The 25130-nt window shown below is 33.2% G+C and overlaps 1 protein-coding gene across 1 annotated transcript in view; it reads right to left on the reverse strand.

The window, feature by feature from the left end:
- The window catches only part of ERCC6L2 (ERCC excision repair 6 like 2), a 138260-nt gene that overhangs the window by 84847 nt on the left and 28283 nt on the right, over positions 1–25130 (reverse strand). Inside the window, exons 3-6 of the mRNA XM_065878831.1 lie at positions 19926–20048; positions 10321–10514; positions 3328–3489; positions 2720–2927 (exon numbers count right to left, since the gene is read on the reverse strand). Coding sequence (XP_065734903.1) covers positions 2720–2927; positions 3328–3489; positions 10321–10514; positions 19926–20048 — 687 coding nt within the window. The remainder of the gene's footprint in view (positions 1–2719; positions 2928–3327; positions 3490–10320; positions 10515–19925; positions 20049–25130) is intronic.

Here is a 25130-nt window from a genome sequence, read left to right on the forward strand (position 1 = left end):
GTGTGGACATTTTAATATTAATTCTTTAAATCTATGAATATGGAATCTTTCAATTTATTTGTGTCTTCTTCAGTTTCTTTTATCAATGTCTCATAGTTTTCAGCATACGTGCCTTTCACCTCTTTGGTTAAATATATTCCAAAGTATTCTACTGTTGAGTTGTTACTAAAACATGTAGTAATATTCACTGAACACTGCTTACATGTCACATATTTCAGAGCAACCATGTGAGGCAAGCACCATTGTCATCATTCCCATTTAAAAGATAAAGAAATCAAGGCTTCCCTGGTGGCGCAGTGGTTGAGAGTCCGCCTGCCGATGCAGAGGACATGGGTTCGTGCCCCGGTCCAGGAAGATCCCACATGCCACGGAGCGGCTATGCCCGTGAGCCATGGCCGCTGAGCCTGCAAGTCCGGAGCCTGTGCTCCGCAACAGGAGAGGCCACAACAGTGAGAGGCCCGCATACCGTAAAAAAAAAAAAAAAAAAAAAAGATAAAGAAATCAAGTTTTGAGAGATTTAACAAATTGCTCAAGGTGATAAAACTAGTAAGTAGGGGAGCCAGGATTGAAGCCTATGGTATTTGATTTCAGAGACCAAGTTCTAAACCTCTGTGCACAACTCTTTCTTCATATACTTAAATTTTATTATTCCTACTAGATATATAACTAAAATTACACAAAACATTTAAAAAGTGGGGTTCAAAAAATAAACAAATGGGACCTAATGAAACTTAAAAGCTTTTGCACAGCAAAGGAAACTGTAAAAAAGATGAAAAGACAACCCTCAGAATAGAAGAAAATACTTGCAAACGAAGCAACTGACAAAGGATTCATCTCCAAAATACACAAGCAGTTCATGCAGCTCAATATCAAAAAAAACAAACAACCCAATCCAAAAATGGGCAGAAGACCTAAGTAGACATTTCTCCAAGAAGATATACAGATTGCCAAAAAACACATGAAAAGATGCTCAACATTACTAATCATTAGAGAAACGCAAATCAAAACTACAACGAGGTATCACCTTACACCAGTCAGAATGGCCATCATCAAAAATTCTACAAACAATAAATGCTGGACAGGGTGTGGAGAAAAGGGAACCCTCTTGCACTGTTGGTGGGAATGTAAATTGATACAGCCACTATGGAGAACAGTATGGAGGTTCCTTAAAAAACTAAAAATAGAACTACCGTATGACCCAGCAATCCCACTACCAGACATATACCCTGAGAAAACCATAATTCAAAAAGAATCATGAACCACAATGTTCACTGCAGCACTATTTATAATAGGCAGGACATGGAAGCAACCTAGATGTCCATTGACAGATGAATGGATAAAGAAGATGTGGCACATATATACAATGGAATATTACTCAGCCATAAAAAGAAATGAAATTGAGTTATTTGTAGTGATGTAGATGGACCTAGAGTCTGTCATACAGAGTGAAGTCAGAAAGACAAAAACAAATACCGTATACTAATACATATATATGGAATCTCAAAAAAAATATGTTTCTGATGATACTAGGGGCAGGACAGGAATAAAGACACAGACGTAAAGAAGGACTTGAGGACCCGGGGAGGGGGAAGGGTAGGCTGGGACAAAGTGAGAGAGTAACACTGACATATATACACTACCAAATATAAAATATATAGCTAGTGGGAAGCAGCTGCATAGCACAGGGAGATCAGCTTGGTGCTTTGGGACCACCTAGAGGGGTGGGATAGGAGGGTGGGAGGGAGATGCAAGATGGAGGGGATATGGGGATACACGTATGTATATAGCTAATTCACTGTTATACAGCAGAAACTAACACAACACTGTAAAGCAATTATACTTCAATATAATGTTAAAAAAAAAAGTGGGGTTCATGAAGTATTCCAATTGAATGATAATATATGCTTTAGATCAAAAAGTCAAATGTTGTATCAGTTTCCCCAACTTGCATATCAAGATCATATTTTCCTTTCAAATCTATTTTTAAAAATAAAAATCAACAGGATATCCTAAGATTAGGGTATTTGATAGGACTGCCCCTATTAAGGACAATATTAATTAGATTTAATTCACAGTAATTTTTAGAAACTTTATTCCATTGCCTGAGCTAGAAGAACCACAAGATTAAAAACTATAAAAGACCACTATATTTTATAAAAATTTTCTTAAGGTTAACACTTCAAATTTTCTTATACAATTAACAGAATTTAATTGTAATTTTCCTACAATTTCTTAAAATTAGGTTAGTTGTGTAACTGTACATTGCATTCTACAAGAGATGTACCTACATAAAAAAAGCTTTTAACAACTTTGTTCTGTAGTTAGAATTAAATTACCAAAGAGTATACTGGGTTGTAGATGGTACACGGTATAGGAAGGACAAAATATGAACAGAAAACATTACGGAAAGAAGTTCTTCTTCTTTCACTGAGGAAGAATTATATCAAAACCTTCTTGTTCTAAAATAAGAGAAATGAGTTTAATGTATATTAACAGTAAACCTGTTAGATAAAATGTTAGTAAAGTTAGTGAGGAAGATGACTGGGCTCAATTAATATTTTATGAAATTCTGCATATAACTTTTTTTCATACTGAGTAAAAGGCAAAAATCTATATTCATAAAATACCACAGGAGATAGGTTTTCTCTTCAAAAGGAATATTTTTAGAAAAAATGAAACACGACAAGAAATTCATAATGTACACAAAAGCTGTTCTCACCCGGTCTTCCTTCTTAGGCAACTGATCCTTGATTAGAGTCTTGGTACGCCTGAGAAACCATCCAGACATCTTTTTTGCAAGCCTTTGCATGGCCTTTCGGCCAGTAGCTAGTTCTCTTTTTGTTGCTGTGTGTCTCTGACCATGTTCTACTTGGTCAGAAAACTCCTTCTTGAAGTGGATCCTGCTACCTAAAAGTCCTGGCACAGCCCTTTATAAAGGCAATAAGAAAAAATGTTAAGGCTTTATTAAACTATCTAAATAGGAAATCACTAACTTCTTTTTGCTTTTAAGAAATATACTAAGTCACTTGTTTATTAATGATAACAATAACAAAAGGCAAGAAAGCAGAATGGTCTTTATGACAATTTTAGTGAACAACTATAAGAAGATGATGGAACTGGTAAATTAGTTCAGATATTTACTTCAGGGACCAAGAATAATAAAGATAGGCTTTCATGGGACACTATACTCTGAATACTATGTTTGGGATCAAACACTTCTGTAAACAGATAATTCTTTTTCAGAAACAAATAATTAGGAAACACGGTAACATTAAGTTAAGGAAGTATTAAATAATTTTCCAAAAAATAAAAAGTGTTTTTACTCACCAGTCCATAACACACCACAATTCTTTCATGTTGTTCTGAAGAATGGTTCCAGTGAGGCCAATTCGGACATTACATTTTAAAGCTTTCATAATTTCAGTTACTCTAGCCTTTGGATTCTTGATTCTATGAGCTTCATCTACAATGACAGCTGACCATTCCAAACTATAAAGTGAGGAAAAAGGGAGGAAAGGTTGAAAAAACTTTCCTTTCTTAGTCTATATAATTTTTAGAGTGCAGCTTTCTCTACCAAAGTTTTGCAGTTTTTTTCCTCTACTCCTTGTTGATTCCACAGAATTCTCACCTCCTTATTTAAATGATCACAGCTTTGGACAACCCATGAAAATTAAATGTGTAGGAAGATATAAAGAAATAGAGATTTTGTTTAGTAACAATGAAATGAAATAACTCATTTAAACATGACTAAAATGACAAAAAAGGAATCTTCTAAAAGTAATAAAACAGAGAAATAAATATAAAAGAAGCAAAACTTACCATGTTAATTACGAATGAAAAAATATCAATATAAACTCATGATTTTTAAAAGTTGTACTACATAGCTCTGTCTGCTAAAAAGGTTTAGAATTGATTGTTACCCCAGTAGCAATGAACAACCATAGTGGTCAATCCACTAAAAGGAAGCAGATTCCCATGGTGAAACAGTCGATTTCAGGTGTGCAGCAGGGGAAATACTGGAGAGTGAGAAAGCACAGATGTATTCAAAGACAAATGGGGGCATGTCCAAAGGACACAGGAGCCAGACTAATTAGAAAATTTAAGCATGACTATAGGATAGTATAAAACACTGAATAAATAAAAACCCAGGAGTTATATGAAAAAATTTACTTTAGACCTTTACCTCACACCATATACAAAAACTAACTAAAAATAGATCACAGACCTAAATATAAAGCTAAAACTATAAAAGTTATAAAATGTAGGAAGAAATTTGTGACTCTGGGTTAGGGAAGAATTTCTTAGATATGACACCAAAAGCATGGTCAATAAAAAATTTTGTTAAGTTGGACCTCATCAAAGTTAAAAACTTTTGCTCTTCCAAACACACAATTAAGAAAATGAAAAGACATGCCACAGACTGGGAGAAAATATTTGCAAATCATAACCTGATAAAGAACTTGTATACAGAATTATATAAAGAACTACTACAACACAGTTGAAGTTAAGACAATCCAATTAAAAAGATGGGTAGAAGATTTTAATAGACATTTCACCAAAGAAGATATACAAAGGGAAAATAAGCACATAAAAAAGTCATCATTGGACTTCCCTGGTGGCGCAGTGGTTGAGAGTCCGCCTGCCGATGCAGGGGACACAGGTTCATGCCCTGGTCCGGGAAGATCCCACATGCCGCAGAGCGGCTGGGCCCGTGAGCCATGACCGCTGAGCCTGTGCGTCTGGAGCCTGTGCTCCGCAACGGGAGAGGCCACAACAGTGAGAGGCCCATGTACAGCAAAAAAAAAAAAAAAAAAAAAGTCATCATTAGAAAAATGCAAAAAAAACCCAAGAGATACTACCGAAAACCTATTTGACTGTCAATCAAAAAAAGACTGACAATATTAAGTACTGGCAAGAGAAACTGTAAACCTCATACACTGCTTTTGGGAAAGTACAGCTATATTTCTAAAACAGCATAGCTGTTTCTTAAAAAGTTAAATTTCCTCATACCACCCAGCAATTCCATTCCTAAGTATCTATGCAAGAGAAATGAAAATTTACATTCACACAAAGGCTTGTACGTAAGTGTTCAGAGCAGCATTATTGGTAATAGCCCAAAAGTGGAAACAATCCAAACGTCCATTCACTGGACAAACAAAATGAGATATATATATATATCTATCTATATATATATATACACACACAAAATAGTACTGTTTAGCAATAAAAAGGAATAACTCCTGAAACATCATACATGATGAACCCCCAAAAACATATTAAGTGAAAGAAGCCAGACACAAAAGACTACATATTGTATGAAATTTATATGAAATTTCCAGAAAAGGCAAATCTAGAGACAGAAAGCAGATTAGTGGTTGCCTGGAATGAGATGGGACCAGAGATTGACTGAAAACAAAAAACTTTTTGAGGTGATGGAAATGTTCTTAAACTGGATTGTGGTGATAAATGCCCAACTTTATAAATTTACTAAAAACCATTCTATGCTTAAAATGGGTACATTCTATGGCATGTCAATTGTACCTCAATAATCTATGAGTCTATAGTGATACTCAAAAAACAGGGGTTGGGGAGTGGGAGAGAAACTTTGCTATCATTGCGAATGACCATTGTACCAATTTGTTAGTCTGAAAATTGGAAATTAAAGCAAAAGAATCAAGCATCGCTCACCTTGCTTTGCCGGTTGAAATTATAGTTAATTTCTAATTATAGGAGAATGCTGTTAATAAGTGTAGAAGAAATGATAAACTTAGAAAATATTATTTTGCAAAACCCAATAAAATAACTGATTCAGGCAAGAATAATTTCTGTATGCTAATACCACTAAGTAAAAGGATTGAGGGACCAGGATATTCAAATGCTAGCGAAGCGTAACCCACAGAGTACTTCTAATTGTAAAGGGAGAAACATATCTTTACAATGGAGAGATCTGATGATCACCTCCTTAGCCTATGGGACAAACTTCGCAACATTAATAGTAGAACAACTTGACATTAATATCTCCTGAAATAACGTAATATGAAGTCCACAGCATCATTTATGAAGTATTCTTGTCAAAAATGTCTGACCTGAAGCTAATTAAGTCTTTAGAACAAAATCAGCTTACAAAACTACATATGTTAGAGGAATACGTAACTTCTTGAGAAAGCAATCAGACAAATCTAATGTGAGACATCCTAAAACACAACTGGCCTGGTCCCCTCAAAATGTCTTATAATAAAAAAATAAAGTTGAGGGAATGTTCTAGATTAGAAGAGACTAAACAGACTTAATAGTCAACACACACACATTAACTTATATCTTGCCAACATATATACACACACACACACACAACTGGTGACTACAGGTGTTGAGTATATAGATGTTCATGTACTATTACTTCAGTTTTTCTAAAGGTTTGATCATTTTCTTAATATAAAGTTGAAAAAGGATAAGAGATCAAGAACAAAGGAAAAGAGGAGAAAACAATCACAAAATTTTAAAAGCAGGGAAGAAGATGAACAAGACAACTTATAAAAACAGAGGAAGGAGGATCCCATGCCAGTAGTAAAGAAAGCCAAGAAACAATCTGATTCACACTATTGAGCTCTTTCTTAAATGGTAGCACCAGATGCTTCTGGAAATTGGAGTTAGGTAAATGTTCAACAGTCTGTTTAAGAAGTTGTTGGAGCTCCTATATACTATTCGTTATCCCACAAAATAGCCAGCCAGGACACTGTAAAGTAAGCAAAAGAAGGGCAAAATACAGCAAAATCTTCATTTTTCCTTAAGAGGAAATCAACAAGTGATGTTAAAAACTTAAAGGATAATTTTTAAGTTGCAGCATAAACATGTTCTTTGAGATATAGAAGTAAAAACTAGGAAGATAATTTAAAGAGTTGAAGGTGACTGTCTCTGAAGAACAGCTAATGGGGGTGGCAGACAGGAGTGAACTGTGTTCATATTTGGCTCTTTAAATAATATGCATATATAACTTTGATAAAAATAAAAATGAAGTAAAACATAACAGTAATAACAAAAAGAGATACAGCTCACTCATAGAGTGTTTATCTACTCTATGGATTATCTATGATAAATGTTTAATCCTGGTCTATCATATAGAGCATTTTCACAAAAATTACTTAATATTTACTCAGATTGAATATAAATTATATTGAATATTGTTAAAAATAAAGACATTCAAACAAATAAAGGAAAACTAAATACAACAAAAACTGTAACATTTGATTTTTCTAATTTTGCACAGAAAAGTCAGAATTCTTATTTAATAACAATCACAGAAAATAACCACTTGACACTATTATATGCTAGAAGTGTAATAAGCACTGAAATACAGAAATTATTCTATATCAAAGACCTCAAAGTCTAAAGGAACAGTTAAACAAAAATTAAAATGACTGTTGCTATGATAAATGAATTTATTACATTTATCTAACTATAGAATATCTCTTACATAATACATTGCATAAAAGCCCAAAGTCAAGGTTTAAATCTCATGTCCACGACTGACTTAGTTGTTGTAGGCTTGTTAACTTCATGCCTCAGATTGTTCCTGTCTCCTGACAGCATCCAGGAAATAGTAACAGGCAAACTTATGAGCTTGTAAGTGTAGCAAAATAAAATCCTAGAGCTTACAAAAAATGGTAGCTCTAAATCCAACTTTACAAAATAATTACATTAAATATAAATGGACTAAACACTCCAAATAAAAGGCAGGGATTATCAAAAAGGATAAAAATGTAAGACCCAGCTATATGCTAACCACAAGACACTCACCTTAAATATAAGGAATCGATAAAAACAAAAAGTTGGAAAATGATAAACATACAGTAAACATAAGAAATCTGTATTGTCTATATTAATACCAGATAAAACTTCAAGATTATTAGATATGAAAAGGAACATTTTTAAAGATAAAAGGATCAATTTATAAGGAAAAAAATCCTAATCATCAATGTGTGTGTACCTAATTACAGAGCTTCAAAATATATGAATTGAAAATTGACAGAACTGAAAGGAGAAATAAACAAATCCATAATTATAATTGAAAATTTCAACATTCCTCTCTCAGAAATTGTAAGCCAATTAGAAAGAAAATCAGTAAAGACAGAGAATACTTGAACAACACCTAACCAAACTGACTTTACTGATATTTATAGAACATCACATCTGACCATGGTAGAAAAAACACTTTTTTCAAGTGTACACAGATCAGAAAAATGCAAATTACACTGCAATGGGATACCACTACACATGCTAAAAACAAAAAAGGTGACAATACCAAATATTGGTGAGAATATGAAACAAATGAAATTTAATAGGTTGCTAGTTAGAGTAGAATAGTACAACCTCTCTGGAAAATGGCTTATCAGTTTCTTCTAAAGTTAAACCTATACTTACCATATAACCCAGAAATCCCACTCCTACGAATTTACAGAAGAGAAATCAAAATATATGTCAAAAGAAGGCTTATATATAAATATTACTTAAATTTTTACTTACAGTAACCAAAAACTGGAAAACCCAAATATCTATCCTCAAATGAATGGATAACAAAATGTGATATATTCATAAAATACAATACAATTCAGCATTAAAAAATGATCACTGATACATTCAATAACATAGCGGAATCTCAAAAACATGATGATGAGCAAAAGATGCCAGACACAACAGTTCTGGAGGCTCAAATTCCAAGATCAAAGTGTTGGCAAGTTTGGTTTCTTCTGAGGTCTCTCTCCTTACAGATTGCTGCCCTCTGTGTACATGAGTTCCTCGTATCTCCTTCTCTTCTTCTAAGGACAACCAGTCAGATTGGACTCCCAGATTAAGCCCCACCATAATGGCTTCATTTTAATTTAATTACCTTAAGTTACATTCTGAGGTTCTTGGAGTTGGGACTTGAACACATGAATTTGGAGGGGACACAATTTAGCTCATAACAAGCCTCCTAACTGGTCTTTCTCCATTCAGTTCGACTCTGCACAGAGCAGCTTCGTTACTTATAAAATGTAAATATAATCATTTTTATCATAATAGTAATCTCCTGAAAACACTTCAGGGACACTCTGCTGCTCTAAGGATAAAGACCAAAATCCTCTAAGAGGCTTTCAGTATTCTTTATGATCTGTTCCTTGCTTACCACACTGGTGTTGTCTTCTGGCCACTTCCTTCTTACACTCTAGGCTACAGTCATTACATGCAGAAAGCAGCAGAACTGTTTTCATTTATTAAAAAGTGCTGTGATCTTTGTTGCCTGAAGGCCTCTATAATTTTGTTTATAAGCGATAAATTTATTTATTTATTTTTGGCTGTGTTGGGTCTTTGTTGCTGCACGTGGGCTTTCTCTAATTGCAGCAAGCGGGAGCTACTCTTGGTTGCGGTGCATGGGCTTCTCATTGCCGTGGCTTCTTTGTTGCGGAGCACGGGCTCTAGGCACACTGACTTCAGTAGCTGTGGCATGTAGGCTCAGCAGTTGTGGCTTGCGGGCTCTAGAGCACAGGCTCAGTAGTTGTGGCACACGGGTTTAGTTGCTCCGCGGTATGTGGGATCTTCCTGGACTGGGAATCGAACCCATGTCCCCTGCATTGGCAGGCAGATTCTTAACCACTGCGCCACTAGGGAAGTCCTCTCTGCAAATGTTGTTTGTTCCCTCTTCCTGGATTATTTTCCTGCTCTTTCCTATTCTTACCCATCCTTCAATTCTCACTCAGCTCATAGGTCATCTTCTCTGGGAAGCTCCCTGACTACTCTCCTCACTCTGCAGCAGTCAGGCTCCTCATGTGCTCCTATAACATCCCCTGTTTCATATTATAGCATTCACATGACTTTATAATTGCCTGTCTCTAGATTCCCCACTAAAATCTTAAGATACAGTTCATTTCTTTTGGGTACTTACAGTCCTGGAATAGGGGTTCTCAATATGTATATGCATTTTTTGCCACTCTAAATTCACAACAGACTCCCATAATTAAAATAATTCATGAAAATCACTGTTTTAGTCCAGAGGTATCATACACATAAAAGGTTGTACATGAGATTTAGGACAAGTCCTATGCATTAACATGCATTGTTTGGATAGGTAATAGAGGAAATTAAATAAGGAACTGTATAAAATCTGACTCAGGATTTTCTTCTTAGAAAATAAGTTAATTATTATAAACTGTCTATTTCAATAATCCTGAAATAAAGTTAAATCATGCTAAAGAATATTTAGAGCTTTAAAAAAATCACAATATAAAGGGATAAATACAATTGACATAAACAGAATACTAATGCAATCATTTCCATTATTTCGATTACCTGTTAAGTTCATCCAGACATAAGCGCAGTGTTTCATATGTTGTTAGAGCAATTTCACATTTCCTCTGTTTCACACGAGTCAGTTCACTGTCTTTTTTGTTACCATGTAAAGTAGTGACTCTGAAATATCCCCAGGTGTCCAGTTCATCCCTCCAGTTGTAGAGGACAGAAAGAGGAGCAACTATTAAGAACATCTATAAAAAGAAGAAAAAAAATTTAATGATATAATTTTTTAAATGAAAAAGAACCCCAAAGTTAAATCCAGAATATCAATAGTCCTATTCCTTGATTTTTGACACTGTAGTTAATAAGTATAAATACAACTGAGAAATTGAATATATCTGGACTTAGAAGTCCATCAAAAAATACTGTTGTTTACTTAGCACCTTATTAGGAAAAAAATAGATACCCAACCTTGTCCAAAGGAGCAGCTATTTTTTATTTTCCCCCCAAAAGGAGTTGAGAGATAAGAAAAAAATAATTCTCCAAAACAAACAAAAAAAAGAGTATAATCAGGATCCCAGTAATAACTTCAAGGGCCATGTGGGTAATAGAAATATGCAAAGCAGGCCAGGTTTTTTATTGAAATGTATGGTCTTCCAGAGCTCTCTTTCCTTTTCACTTTCCTAGTCCATTTCCTCTCCCCCTCTCTCAGATACTATCAGTTGATAACCTGGAAAATTCACTGGAAAATTGAAGCAATTAGAAGAAAACCTCTTCTCTTATCACTAGATCAATAACCTACCTATAATTACTTCTATATATTCTGTTCTCCCATCTATTACCATGGGTGAACTGTCCATGTTCTTTTCTAAAGACAAACCCTGAACTTATATAGTGGCTCCAATCACTTCCTGTCAACCTGAAGTCAATGATGAAGAAACTGTTCCCAATCTGCCCAACATGATTACATTTTGCTTTATAATGGACCGCATACAACCCCAAGCAAACACATTCTAATATATATTTCTCAGCTTTAAAAAACAAACCTAACAAACAAAAAAATTCCTTCTTAAACCTACATCTCTCTCTAGCTATCCCCCATTACTTTACTTTCTTTATAGAAATGATCCTCAGGAGTTATCAATACTTGCTGTCCCTACTTACTCTCCTCCTGTTCTCTCTTAACTCATGTAAGTGGGACTTCTGCCCTAACCCATTAAGATTAACAATATTTCTGTTTAATCTTGAAATAAATGTTTTGGGGTTTCACCAACCTTTCCTGTACTAATCCCAAATCCTGTTGTCATCAGCCATTTTAATTTTTAATGTTTTTATCTCTTACTGTTACCACTATTCCTAAGCTATTATCTTTAATAGGGTTTTAAGTAAGTTTCTTTTCTGCAGTTTTATACTTGTCCTACTTGATAAAGATGAGCCAATTACACATACATACAAACAAAAAAATAAAACAACAAACAAAAAAATAATACAATACTACTCTAAATCCTACACTCTCTTCTATGAAACATTTCAGCTGGGCCATTTGTCAGCTGTAAGATGTCATATCTGTGACTTTGTTTTAGAAACAGGAAAAAGAAAAAGAAGAGAAGATTAACCTACTAAATGTGAGAGTTCCTTTTTTCTACCCCAGCATCAAGCATATATAAGTACTTTTTTGTCATACGTGATTCATCTCAAATAGTTTCAGCTTCTGGCTCGGAATTTATCCTACGAATTCCATTTTTCTCCTACTACCTTCAAATAAAAAATTTGGGCTCCAAGTAGTAAGCCCAGTTATTGTCTCTGCCCAACCCCCCAACCTTTTTACTTTTTAATATCATAAGATGAAAATGTTATCCAAACTCCATCTGAGCACTTTGAGCAGTTTTCCACTCGAGGGGTCATTCATCAAAGATGTCAACGAATCTACACTTTGTTGTACAGCAGAAACTAACACACCACTGTCAAGCAATTATACTCCAACAAAGGTGCTAAAATAAATAAATTTTTAAAAATCCCAAACATAAAAAAAAAAAAAAGGTGCCAATGAACCTAAAGATTCCTAGAATTGGCCCTAAGATTCCAGAAGTTGTTTAAAAATTAAGACATTCCTTATAGACATTATTGGTCTTCAAAGTTGTAAAAGGTAAATCAAATGGATCAATAACTCATTTTAATACTAAAAGAGGTAAGAGAACTGAGTTATGCCATTTAACAGACATTAACCCAAGGACTTCACATAAAAATGCTATAAAGTAAAAATATTTATTATTTCCTTTTTAGAGATGAGAAAACTAAAGTATAGATGTGTTAAATAATATGCCCAAGGTCATAATGCTATAAAGTGGAAAAGTAAGTATTTGAACCCATGTCTGTGTAATTCCAAAGCTCTTAACCAACAATGATATATCATGTTAGCACCTTAAATCAGAAAGCCTATGACCTTGAGATGCATAACATTTTTATTTGCCACTGTAACTATGGTACTTTGTGCTGTGATTAGAAAACAAAGGTGTTCAGTTGATAAATGAAATAATGAATAAAAGCATGTGTCAGTGGCAAGGTAGGAATAGCACTGTCTATGCAGAGGACAATGACAGACCACCAGAGCCAAAGTAAAAATTTCACATTGGAGGAAGTATGATATCAAGCTGAAAAATAAAATGTACCTATATTGAGAGAACTTACAGACCATAAAATTGGAATTTTTGCTATTTAACTCAAAACTCTAAAGCATATTCCCTGTAATTAATTCTACAATCTTAATGCTTTCAAAAATGCCAAATCTAATTAATTTACATCCTAATTGTGCATAACTGATAACTTTTCCTTTGATATATTATGGCTATTTAATATACGGAAATTTAAGTTGAGAATCCACTCTAGGAGCCTCTGCAAATCTGTTTTAGAAAAGCAGCATAATAGTAATACCAAAACTTGATAAACAGTCTAACAAAGTAGAAAATTATAGACCAATATCACTTAGATCAATGGAGAGCAAAACAATAAATATCATCTCTTCTAATTAAACAAAAGTAAATAAAACATGAGAATGGAAATGACAAGTAAAATTATATTTTCAGAAAACATAAGTAAAGCAAATAAATGAACAGTAAATTAACTAACAAGAATATCAAAGAATTAAGAAAGTCAAATTTAAAAATATATGTGGCACCTCAAATAACTTAGACCAGATTGACTTATAACTTATATACAAATGATTCCAAAAGCAGCAGAATGTATTCTTAAGTTCACATGCGACATTCTCCAGGATAGACCATATGTAAAGCCACAAAAAAAGTCAATATATTTATGAAGGTTGAAATCATATCAAGCATCTTTCCTGATGACAGTGGTATAAAACTAGAAATCAATTACAAGACAAAAACTCGAAAATGCACAAATTTGTGTATATTAAACAACATGCTACTGAACAACCAATGAGTCAAAGAAGAAATCAAAGGAGGAATCAAAAAATACCTTAAGACAAATGAAAATGGAAATATAATGTACCAAAATTTATTGCTGCAGCAAAAGCAGTTCTATGAGGAAAGTTCATAGTGATAAATGACTACCTCAAGAAACAAAAAAATTCTCAAATACACAACCAAACTTACACCTCAAGGAACTAGAAAAACACAAACTAGAAAATGAAGCCTAAAGTTAGTAGAAGGAGGAAAATAATAAAGATCAGAGTGGAAATAAACAAAATAGAGACTAAAAAGATGACAGACAAGGTTAATGAAACTAAGAGCTGATTCTCTGACAACACACACAAAGTTGGCAAACCTTTAGCTAGACATAACAGAAATAAAGATAGAGGGCTCAAATAAAATCAGAAATAAAAGAGGAGAACTTACAGTTGATACCACAGATATAAAAAGGATCATGAGACTACTACTAACAATTTGATGCCAACAAATTGGAAAACTAGAAGAAAGGGATATATTCTTAGAAACATACAATGTACCAAGACTGAATCATGAAGAAATAGAAAATCTGAACAGAACAGTTCCTAGTAAGGAAATTGAATAAGTAACCAAAAACCTCCAAATAAACAAAAGTTCAGGACCAGACAGCTTCACTGGTAAAATCTATCAAACATTCAAAGAAGAATTAATACCAATCCTTCTCAAACTTTTTGAAAAAAGAGAAGAGGAGGAGATGCTTCCAAACTTATTTTATAAGGCCCAATACCAAAACCAGACAAGGATACCACAAGAAAGGAAAATTATAGGCTATATCCCTGATGAACATAAATATAAAAATCCTCAATGAAATATTAGCAAAATGAATCCAACAATACATCAAAAATGATCATAAATTATGATCAAGTGAGATTTATTCCATAGATGCAAGGACGATTCAACATATGCAAATCAACTGCATGATACACCACATTAACAAAATGAAGAATAAAAACCATACGGTCATCTCAATAGAGCAGAAAAAGCATTTGAGGAAATTCAACATCCATTTATGATAAAAACTCAACAAATTGGGTACAGAGACAACATACCTCAACATAATAAAGGCCATATACGACCAGCACAGTTAACATCATACTCAATAGTGAGAGCTGAAAACTTTTCCTGTAAGACAAGGAACAAGACAAAGATGCACACTTTCACCACTTTTATTCCCATAGTACTGAAAATCCTAACCAGAGGGGGAAAAAAAATCCAAATTTGAAAGGAAGTAAAACTGTCACTATTTGCCAAAGACATAGAAATACACGGAAAACCCTAAACATTCCACCAGAAAACTGTTAGAATTAATAAAGAAATTGAGTAAAGTTGCAGGATACAAAATCAATACAAAAATCCATTTTATTTTTACACACTAACAACTATTAGAAAGAGAAGTTAAGCAAACAATCTCATTTACAACTGTATCAAAAAGGATAAAATAACTAGAAATAAATTTAAACAAAGAAATAAAAAACCTGTATACTAAAAATTATGACACTGATGAAAAAAATTTTAAATGTCACAAATAAATAGTAAGATAATCAATGCTCATGGAAGAATAAATATTGTCAAGATATCAATAAATGGTGCTGGAAAAACTGGATAACCACATGCAAAAGAATGAAACTGGGTCACTGTCTTATACCATACACAAAAATAAACTCAAAATGGATTAAAGACTTGAAATTAAGACCTGAAACCATAAAACTCCTAGAAGAAAACATATGCAGTAAGCTCCTTTACATCTTGACAATGATTTTTTTGATTTGACACCAAAGGCAAAGGCAACAAAAGCAAAAACCAAAAAGTAGGACTACATCAAGCTAAAAAGCTTCTGTACAACAAAGAAAACCATCAACAAAATGAAAAGGAAATCTACTAAATGGGAGAAAATATTTGCAGACCATGTATATAACAAGGGGTTAATATCGAAAATATATGAAGAACTCAATAGCAAAAAATCAAACAAGTAGCATCATTTGCAAGATAATAAACTAAAGAAATAGTGTACAGTAAATAAAATACTGGAAAATTTTTTGTTTAATCACCATTGAAATTGTGTCTGATGCTGGTATTATGACTGCTAGAAAAATCCTCCCTCTCTGCATTAATACTGATTATGAATTTTACACAGAATCTTTAAAGTTTTATTATACAAGATAGTAGTATTTTTAAAAGAATTTACTTTGATTCATTTTCATAAAGACTGAATTCCAATCTTAACAGCCTAAATCTAAAGAATCATTCCAAGAATATTTGAAATGTATAGTTTGTATCTTTTCCTTTAGGAATTTATTCTTGGCACAAAACATCTATTTCACACATTCTTAGATGATTTATTCACACTTGAAAAGGTTAAAAATATATATAAGATGCATTGTGTATCACACATACATACCTCAAACCCATCACTCCTTAATTGATAACATTTAAATTCATTAAAAGGATTTTTTCAAGTAGTTTGAACATTAATTTTTCAATATTCCATTTCAATTTTGGCATTAGCATAATAAATATAAAGAAATTTATTTCTCTTCTAGCTATTTAATAGACTATCTTTTAAATTTATTTATTTATGGCTGTGTTGGGTCTTCATTTCTGTGTGAGGGCTTTCTCTAGTTGTGGCAAGGAGGGGCCACTCTTCATTACGGTGCATGGGCCTCTCACTATCGTGGCCTCTCTTGTTGTGGAGCACAGGCTCCAGACGCACAGGCTCAGTAATTGTGGCTCACGGGCCCAGTTGCTCCGTGGCATGTGGGATCTTCCCAGACTAGGGTTCGAACCTGTGTCCCCTGCATTGGCAGGCAGATTCTCAACCACTGTGCCACCAGGGAAGCCCAATAGACTATCTTTTAAAAATGCACTGAGGTTTTAAATGGATCAAGACAAATTTATCTTTTGTAAATTTCATCACACAAAATTATAAGTTTTGTTTGGATTTGCTTCTGGGGAATACTGTAGGACGTCACTGGTAATCTCATTAAAAACATTCTTTATAGAATTCCAGTTCAAATGATTAATTAAACACATGCATTTATTGATGCCAATAAAACAAAAGGACAAATATAAAAATAAATCCATAATAGCAGTAAAATGCCTGGAAGGGCACTACTGGATGATCAGAACACTACAAAAACAGATGAGAACTGACATACTTGAAGACCTGAGGAATCCATCCTTTACCTACATAAGAGAAAACTTCCAAAAAAAAGAAAACCCACAAAGTGAGTTTTCCTAGAAGAAACTTAAATATGACAACAATCAACAAAATAAAACAACAACAAAAAACTCAATGAAGAACAGGCAGTTGGAAGGACTAGGTCATGGAAACAAATGGAACATTAAATGTAAATAGATTAAAATCTCCAATCAAAAGACATAAAGTGGTTGAATGGATTTTTTTAAAAAAAGACCTAAACACATATTACCAACGAAATTCACTTCAGCTTTAGACACATATAAACTTAAGGTGAGTGGATGGAAAATGATATTCCATGCAAATGGAAACCAGAAGAAAGTGGGGATAGCTATTCTTAGAGACAAAGAAGGTCATTAGATCATGATAAAAGGGTCAATTCATCAAGAGGATGTAACAGCTGTAAATATTTATACACCCAATATCAGAACACCTACGTATATAAAGGAAATACTAACAGATGTGAAGAGGAAAAAAATGACAACAATAAAATAATAGGGAACTTCAATACTCCACTTTCAACAATGGATCACTCAGACAGAAAATCAATAAAGAAACACTGAACTTAAACTACACATTGGATCAGATGGACCTAGTGACACATACAGAACATTCAACAGGAACAGAATACATATTCTTCTCAAGCACATATGGAACATTCTCCAGGACAGATAAAATGTTAGGAGACAAGACAAGTCTTAATAAACTTAAGAAGACTGAAATCATATCAAATATCTTATCACATAATGGTATGATATCAATCAAAGGGGAAAACTAAAAAATCCACAAATATGTCGAGATTAAATAATATGCTCCTCAACAGCCAATGGGTCAAAGAAGAAATCAAAAACGAAATCAAAAAATACCTTAAGACAAATGAAAACTGAAACACAACATACCAAAACTTATGGGACACAGCAAAAGGAGTTCTAAGAGGGAAGTATATAGTGATAAATGTCTATATTTAAAAAAAAAAGTCATATATACAACCCAACTTTATACCTTAAGAATCTAGAAAAAGAAGAGCAAATTAAGCCCAAAGTTAGAAGGAAAGAAACAACAAAGATCAGAGAGGATAAATGAAATAGAGACTAGAGAGATAATAGAAAAAATTAATAAAACTAAGGGCTGTTTTTTGAAAAGATAAACAAAACTGACACCCTTAACTAGACTAAAAGAGAGAAGGCTCAAATAAATATAATTAGAAATGAAGAGGAGACATTACAAATAATAACACAGAAATACAAAGGATCGTATGAAATTACTCTGCACTATTATACACCACCAAATTAGATAAACTAGAAGAAATGGACAAATTACTATAAACAGACAGCCTACCAAGACTGAATCATGAAAAAACAGAAAATCGGAACGGAACAATTACTAGTAAGGAGAGTCAATCATTAACCAAAAACCTCCAAACAAACAAAAATCTAGGACCAGACACCTTCACTGGTAAATTCTACCAAATTAACACCAATTCTTCCCACATTCTTCCAAAAAACATAGAAGAGGAGGTGATACTTCCAAACATTTACAAGGCCAGCATTACCCTGATACCAAAACCAGACAAGAACACCACAAGAAAGGAAAATTACAGGCTAATATCCCTGATAACCATAAATCCTCAGTGAAATACTAGCAAACTGAATTCAACAATACATTAAAAGGATCATACACCATCGTCAAGCGAGATTTATTCCAGGGATGCAAGGATGGTTCAACACATTCAAATCAATCTGAAAACAAAGCTAAAAACAGTACTTGAACTCTTGAAAACTTAAAACACATTAAGAATTATAATGCTTCTTTAGGATCAAATTTAAATTGACACTAAGAATGGACCTAGGGCTTCCCTGGTGGCGCAGTGGTTGGGAGTCCACCTGCCGATGCAGGGGACGCAGGTTTGTGCCCTGTTCTGGGAGGATCCCACATGGCACGGAGTGGCTGGGCCCGTGAGCCATAGCCGCTGGTCCTGCGCGTCCGGAGCCTATGCTCCGCAACAGGAGAGGCCTGCGAACCGCAAAAAAAAAAAAAAAAAAGAATGTACCTATGCTATTGAAAATAATAGGAAATTTAAAGTAATAAGATTTTTTAATACCTTAAGCCAATACTTCTCAAAATTTTACACTGAAATGCCCTCAATCATAGACAAGAGTAAACTTGGACTTCTCAGCAATCTTATATATAAGAAATATGTAAAAGACACTGTTTAAAAACGTGCAGAAAGTGGATCATCAACATAATATGGTAAGGATTTCACAAAATCAGTTAAACTTTATTTCTATCCAGTTTCCTGGATGCTGAGGACAATATAAAAGTCAGACACATACCTACAGTACACCTTTCTTTTTTGCATTTCATTTTTTTTTAGAAATCTTTTATTTTTTATAAGAATTATGTATAAGATATTTATAAACACACATTTACAAAGGAGAAAGCTGAAGAATGGATATGAATAGCATTAACAGTCACATGGGCAGAGATAGTGACAAGCCTAGACCTTAGCCTTTCTGATTCCAACTTTGATGTTCCTTGTATAGGATGGATTTGTTTCATATATTCAGGAGGTAATTATTCTGCTATGCAACTTTATCATTGAGGCACCTGTGTTAGCAATATCTACTACTGTCTGTATTTCATTCTCACATAGATAAAAAACAATACAATGGACTTCAATTAACTTTACATACACATTCATGGAAATTTAACAAATTAATCAAATTAAGTCATGTAAATCTTGCCAAGCAAAAGATTGAAAGCCCCAACCCACCCCCAAAATTCAAACTGAAATTACATTTTGCTATTTTCAGAGTCAATCATATCTAACTTGAGGACAAAACTGATAATCCTTCAGAAATTAGGTCTATGAAAGAAATGTTTAAATAATGTCTTTAAATCCTTATGTTTTAAATTTATACTATAATGTATAATGTTTAAGAGTTTCCACTTTTGCAATACCAGCTTCATGAACTGTACATTTCTAGATATCTTACCTTTTTTGCTGTAGAAGAAAGGGGTTCCTTTTTCATACTTCTTAGTAAAAACTCTGGCATATTATTTTCAATATCTTCACGAGTTCCCTTTTTACCCAAAACTGCAGCCAAAAATGAAATAACCTACGGAGAAAAAATCCAATTTTTTCAATCACTGTGTATTGTGATGGACAAAATTTTACTGTTTACCTGAATACTCAGTAAGTGACAATTTGAGTATGTACAAATAGATTTGCTGGGAGGAAACACAATATGAACCACTAGTATAGGTTTTCTTTATTTGTATTAACAAACAAATCTATAATATAAAAGTTACCCTTGAATGCAATAAAAAAAAAATTAAAATTAAAATTCTCACATTGCCATCTCTTCCATGATAAGTTCTACTCACTCAATGAATTCTTTTTTGATCTCATCAGTTGAGATATCATATTCTCTATTACAGTAAACTGTGTACATTCCTTTTTCCTTGTAGAAAATAAACTCATTAAAGGGGTAATACTTGGCTCAAAAATTTGTGCATTTTTCTGTATCCAATACATATAGGTGGAATGACAGAATGTTATTTTAAGATAAACTAAGGCAATTCATCATTATACACACCATTCTGAATAACAGCTATTCTCCAAATATCAAATGAGAAAGACAAAAAGACATAGGAAAAAAGGAAATGTAACTTCATACAATGAAAAGCAAGAGATATTTAAACTAGACCTTGGTTCAAATTTCAACCTAAGTTGCTTGGCAGATATGTGAACTTGGGCAACTAAGTTAATCTCTTTGAATAACTAAAATTATATGAAAATACCAAATATAATACTGGAAGAGTTGTTTTAAATATTAAGGGGAAAATTTATGAGGTATACATATATATGGGGGAAAATAACTGATCATTACTTTAGAAAAGTAAGTTATACAAATATTAAAATCTAAAGAAAAAATAGAGAATTAGAAAAACTATCAAAAAATAGTGTTTTCAACATGGTGTAGATCCTACAATGTGAATCTCAAATGATAGAAGAAAAAGAATGGTGCAGAAGTATTTGAAGAGATAAGGGCTAAAAGCTTTCAAAAACTGATTTCAAAAATCAAGCCATACACAGAGGTTAAGAATCCATCTGATAATGCAGGGAACAAGGGTTCAACCCCTGGTGCAGGAAGATCCCACATGCCGCGGAGCTACTGAGCCCACGCACCACAACTACTGAGCCTGCGCTCTAGAGCCCATGCTCCACAACAAGAGAAGCCACTGCAATGAGTAGCCCGCGTACTGCAACGAAGAGTAGCCCTCACTTGCCGCAGCTAGAGAAAGCCCGTACACAGCAAAGAAGACCCAGCACAGCTAAAAATAGATTAAATAATTTTTTTAAAAAGCCACATATTCCATGTCGACTAAGAACATGAAGCCAAAAAAAAAAAAAAAATCCACAAGTAGTTCCTGCAGGGAAAAAACTGCTCAAAATTTGAGACAGAAACATATTAAAAGTGGTCAGAGGAAAAAACAGATTATCTATTAAGCAACAACTAGACAAATAGCTGCTCTTGCAGCAAAAACAGTGGAGACACTATACAACGGAGTGATATTTTTATTTAGGTCTTTAATCCATTTTGACTTTATTTTTTGTATATGGTGTTAGAGAATCTTCTAATTTCATTCTTTACATGTAGCTGTCCAGTTTTCCCAGTGCCACTAATTAAAGAGACTGTCTTTTCCCCACTGTATATTCTTGCCTCCTTTGTCATAGATTAATTGACCACAGGTGCATGGGTTTATTTCTGGATTTTCTATCCTGTTCCACTGATCTATGTCTGTTTTTGTGCCAGTATCATATGCCTTTGATTATTGAAGCTTTATAGAACAGTCTGAAGTCAGGGAGCCTGATTCCCCCAACTCTGTTTTTTCTTTCTCAAGATTACTTTGTCTATCTGGGGTCTTTTGTGTTTCCATACAAATTTAAAAATTTTTTGCTCTACTTCTGTGAAAAATGCCATTGGTAATTTGATAGGGATTGCATTTAATCTGTCACTGCCTAAATGTAAAAAACTCCTAAAGAAAAACACAGGCAGAACACTCTGACATAAAACGCAGCAATATCTTTTTGGATCCATCTCCTAGAGTAATGGAAATAAAAATAAACTGGGACCTAATTAAATTGAAAACCTTTTCCACAGCAAAGGAAACCATAAACAAAACAAAAGACAACCTACATAATGGGAGAAAATATTTGCAAATGATGTGACTGACAAGGGATTAATTTCCAAAATATACAAATAGCTCATACAACTCAACATCAATAAAACAACTCAACCAAAAAATGGGGAGAAGATCTAAATAGACATTTCTCTGAAGAAGACATAAAGATGGCCAAAAGGAACATGAAAAGAATGCTCAACATCACTAATTATTAGAGAAATGCAAATCAAAACTACAACGAGGTATCACCTCACTCCAGTCAGAATGGCCATCATCAAAAAGTCTATAAATAATAAATGCTGGAGAGGGTGTGGAGAAAAAGGAACCCTCCTACACTGTTGGTGGGAATGTAAGTTGGTACAGACACTATTGGGAACAGTATGGAGGTTCTGTTCACAATATGTGTGCCACTTACACAAAAAACATCTACAACAAGAGGTAGAGAAAGACCATTCAAACAAAAACCCAATGAAAGTTGATATAGCTATATTAATATAATACTGAGGCAAAAAGCATTACTATATTAAAGAGGCACACTTGATACTGATTAATTCATTTGGAAGTTATACGAAGTATAAATTACTAAAGAAGAAACATTTACTGAAACAAAAGTAGTCAAATTGATAAGCACAATGGTAGATTTTGAAATAACTTTGTAAGAAAAAAACAAAAAAAAACAGTAAAGATATAGAATATTTAAATAAAATGGTAAGCAAACTTTATCTAATAAACATTTGATAGACCACTGTAAACTACAGCAAAACATAGTTTCACTTAAAGTACACATAAAATATTTACCAAATTTGACATGAAAGTCATAGAGCAAATCTTAATACATCCAACAGACAAAAATCATACAGAATATGTTCTTTGGTCACAGTGCAAGAAATCAGAAATAACAGAAAATCCCCAAATATTTGGAAAGTAAGGAATATATTTCAAAGTAGAACTCACAGTGGAGATTAGAAAATATTTAAGTTGAATACTAATGAGTAATAATTACATATTAAATTTGTGGAATACACTTAAAGCCATGCTTTATGAACTTAAATGCATATATATTAGGACAGAAGAGAACCAGCTAATAAAATATTTAAGAATCTATCTGAAAAATATATAAAAATAACAGAAAACTTAACACAAAAATAGAATTATAAAGCATGAAAAAGCATAAAATAAAAAAGACTGACAAAGCCAAATGATCCTTCTGTTAAAAGATTTTTAAAAGTGATGACCCCTAGAAAATTGATTTAAAAAAAAAGAAACTAAGAGAACATGCAAACACACAAAAAAATATGTATAAGACATAATAAACATTGTTATGCCAATAACTGTGAAATTTTAGGTGAAATGGAAAAATAGAACTTATCAACACTGAAACAAGAAGAAATGGAAATTTTACATATTCAAATAACTATATAGAAATCGAAATACATAATTACAAACCTTCTACAAAGAAAACTAAGGGTCAAATAGCCACCAATAAAGTCTACCAATGCTAAAGAAAGCTATAATGCCAGTCTTAGACAAACTCCTCCAGATTTTAGAAAAAGGGAGAAATGTTCTCAACTCATTTTATGAGTTCAACATAACCCTGATAAGGAAATCTAACAAAAATATGGGAAATTTACAGGCCAATTTCTCACACTCACATAGAAGCAAAACTCTTAAAATATTAGCAAATGGAACATAGAAATGTAAAAAATAAATATATACTAACACCAAGTTTGGTTGACTCTGGAAATGTAATGTTGGTTTAACCTTCAAAATTTAGATAACTAGTATCTTAGGTATTACACTTAGCTTTCCTAACTCTTAGCTTCCTTAAAATAAAAATAAATTAAAATAGGACAGTCTATTGGGTTGGCCAAAAGGTTTGCTCTGTTTTTTCCATAAGATGGTTCTAGTAGCACTTAGTTGTCTTCTAACTTCATTCAAAACAATTTGGTTAGATTGTATGTGACAGCTGTCATATCAGTGTGCATTTAAAAAAAAAAACATCAAAATTGGTTAATTTTTGTGTAGCCACTTTAATATTGAAGATGGAAGAAAAAAATGATGACAGGGAGAAATCTACAACCAACATTACTCTACTGAGCAAGGATCTCATTCAGATTTGACAGAGAAACTAAAACCTTTACAGACAAGCAAAAGCTAAGATAATTCAGCACAACCAAACCAGCCTTTCAACAAATGCTAAAGGAACTTCTCTAGGCAGGAAACACATGAGAAGGAAAAGACCAACAATAACAAACCCAAAACAATTAAGAAAATGGTAATAAGAACATACATATTGATAATTACCTTAAATGTAAATGGGTTAAATGCTCCAACCAAAAGACATAGACTGGCTGAATGGATACAAAAAAAGACTAGTATATATGCTGTCTAAAAGTGACCCATTTCAGACCTAGGGACACATACAGACTGAAAGTGAGGGGATGGAAAAAGATATTCCATGCAAATGGAAATCAAAAGAGGCTAGAGTAGCAATTCTTATATCAGACAAAATAGACTTTAAAACATAGACTATTACAAGAGACAAAGAAGGACACTACATAAAGATTAAGAGATCAATCCAAAAAGAAGATATAACAATTGTAAAAATTTATGCACCCAAAATAGGAGCACCTCAATACATAAGGCAAATAGTAACTAACAACCATAAAATGGGAAATCGACAGTAACACAATCATAGTAGGGGATTTTAATACCCCACTTTCATCAATGAACAGATCATCCAAAATGAAAATAAATAAGGAGACACAAGCTTTAAATGATACATTAAACAAGATGGACTTAATGATATTTATAGGACATTCCACCAAAAACAACAGAGTACACGATGTTCTAAAGTTTTCACGGAACGTTCTCCAGGACAGACCATATCTTGGGTCACAAATCAAGCCTTGATATATTTAAGAAAATTGAAATCGTATCAAGTGTCTTTTCGGACCACAAGGCTATGAGACTGGATATCAATTACAGTAAAAAAAACTGTAAAAAAATAC

The sequence above is a fragment of the Phocoena phocoena genome, chromosome 6 (assembly GCF_963924675.1).
Source record: "Phocoena phocoena chromosome 6, mPhoPho1.1, whole genome shotgun sequence".
NCBI lineage: Eukaryota > Metazoa > Chordata > Mammalia > Artiodactyla > Phocoenidae > Phocoena > Phocoena phocoena.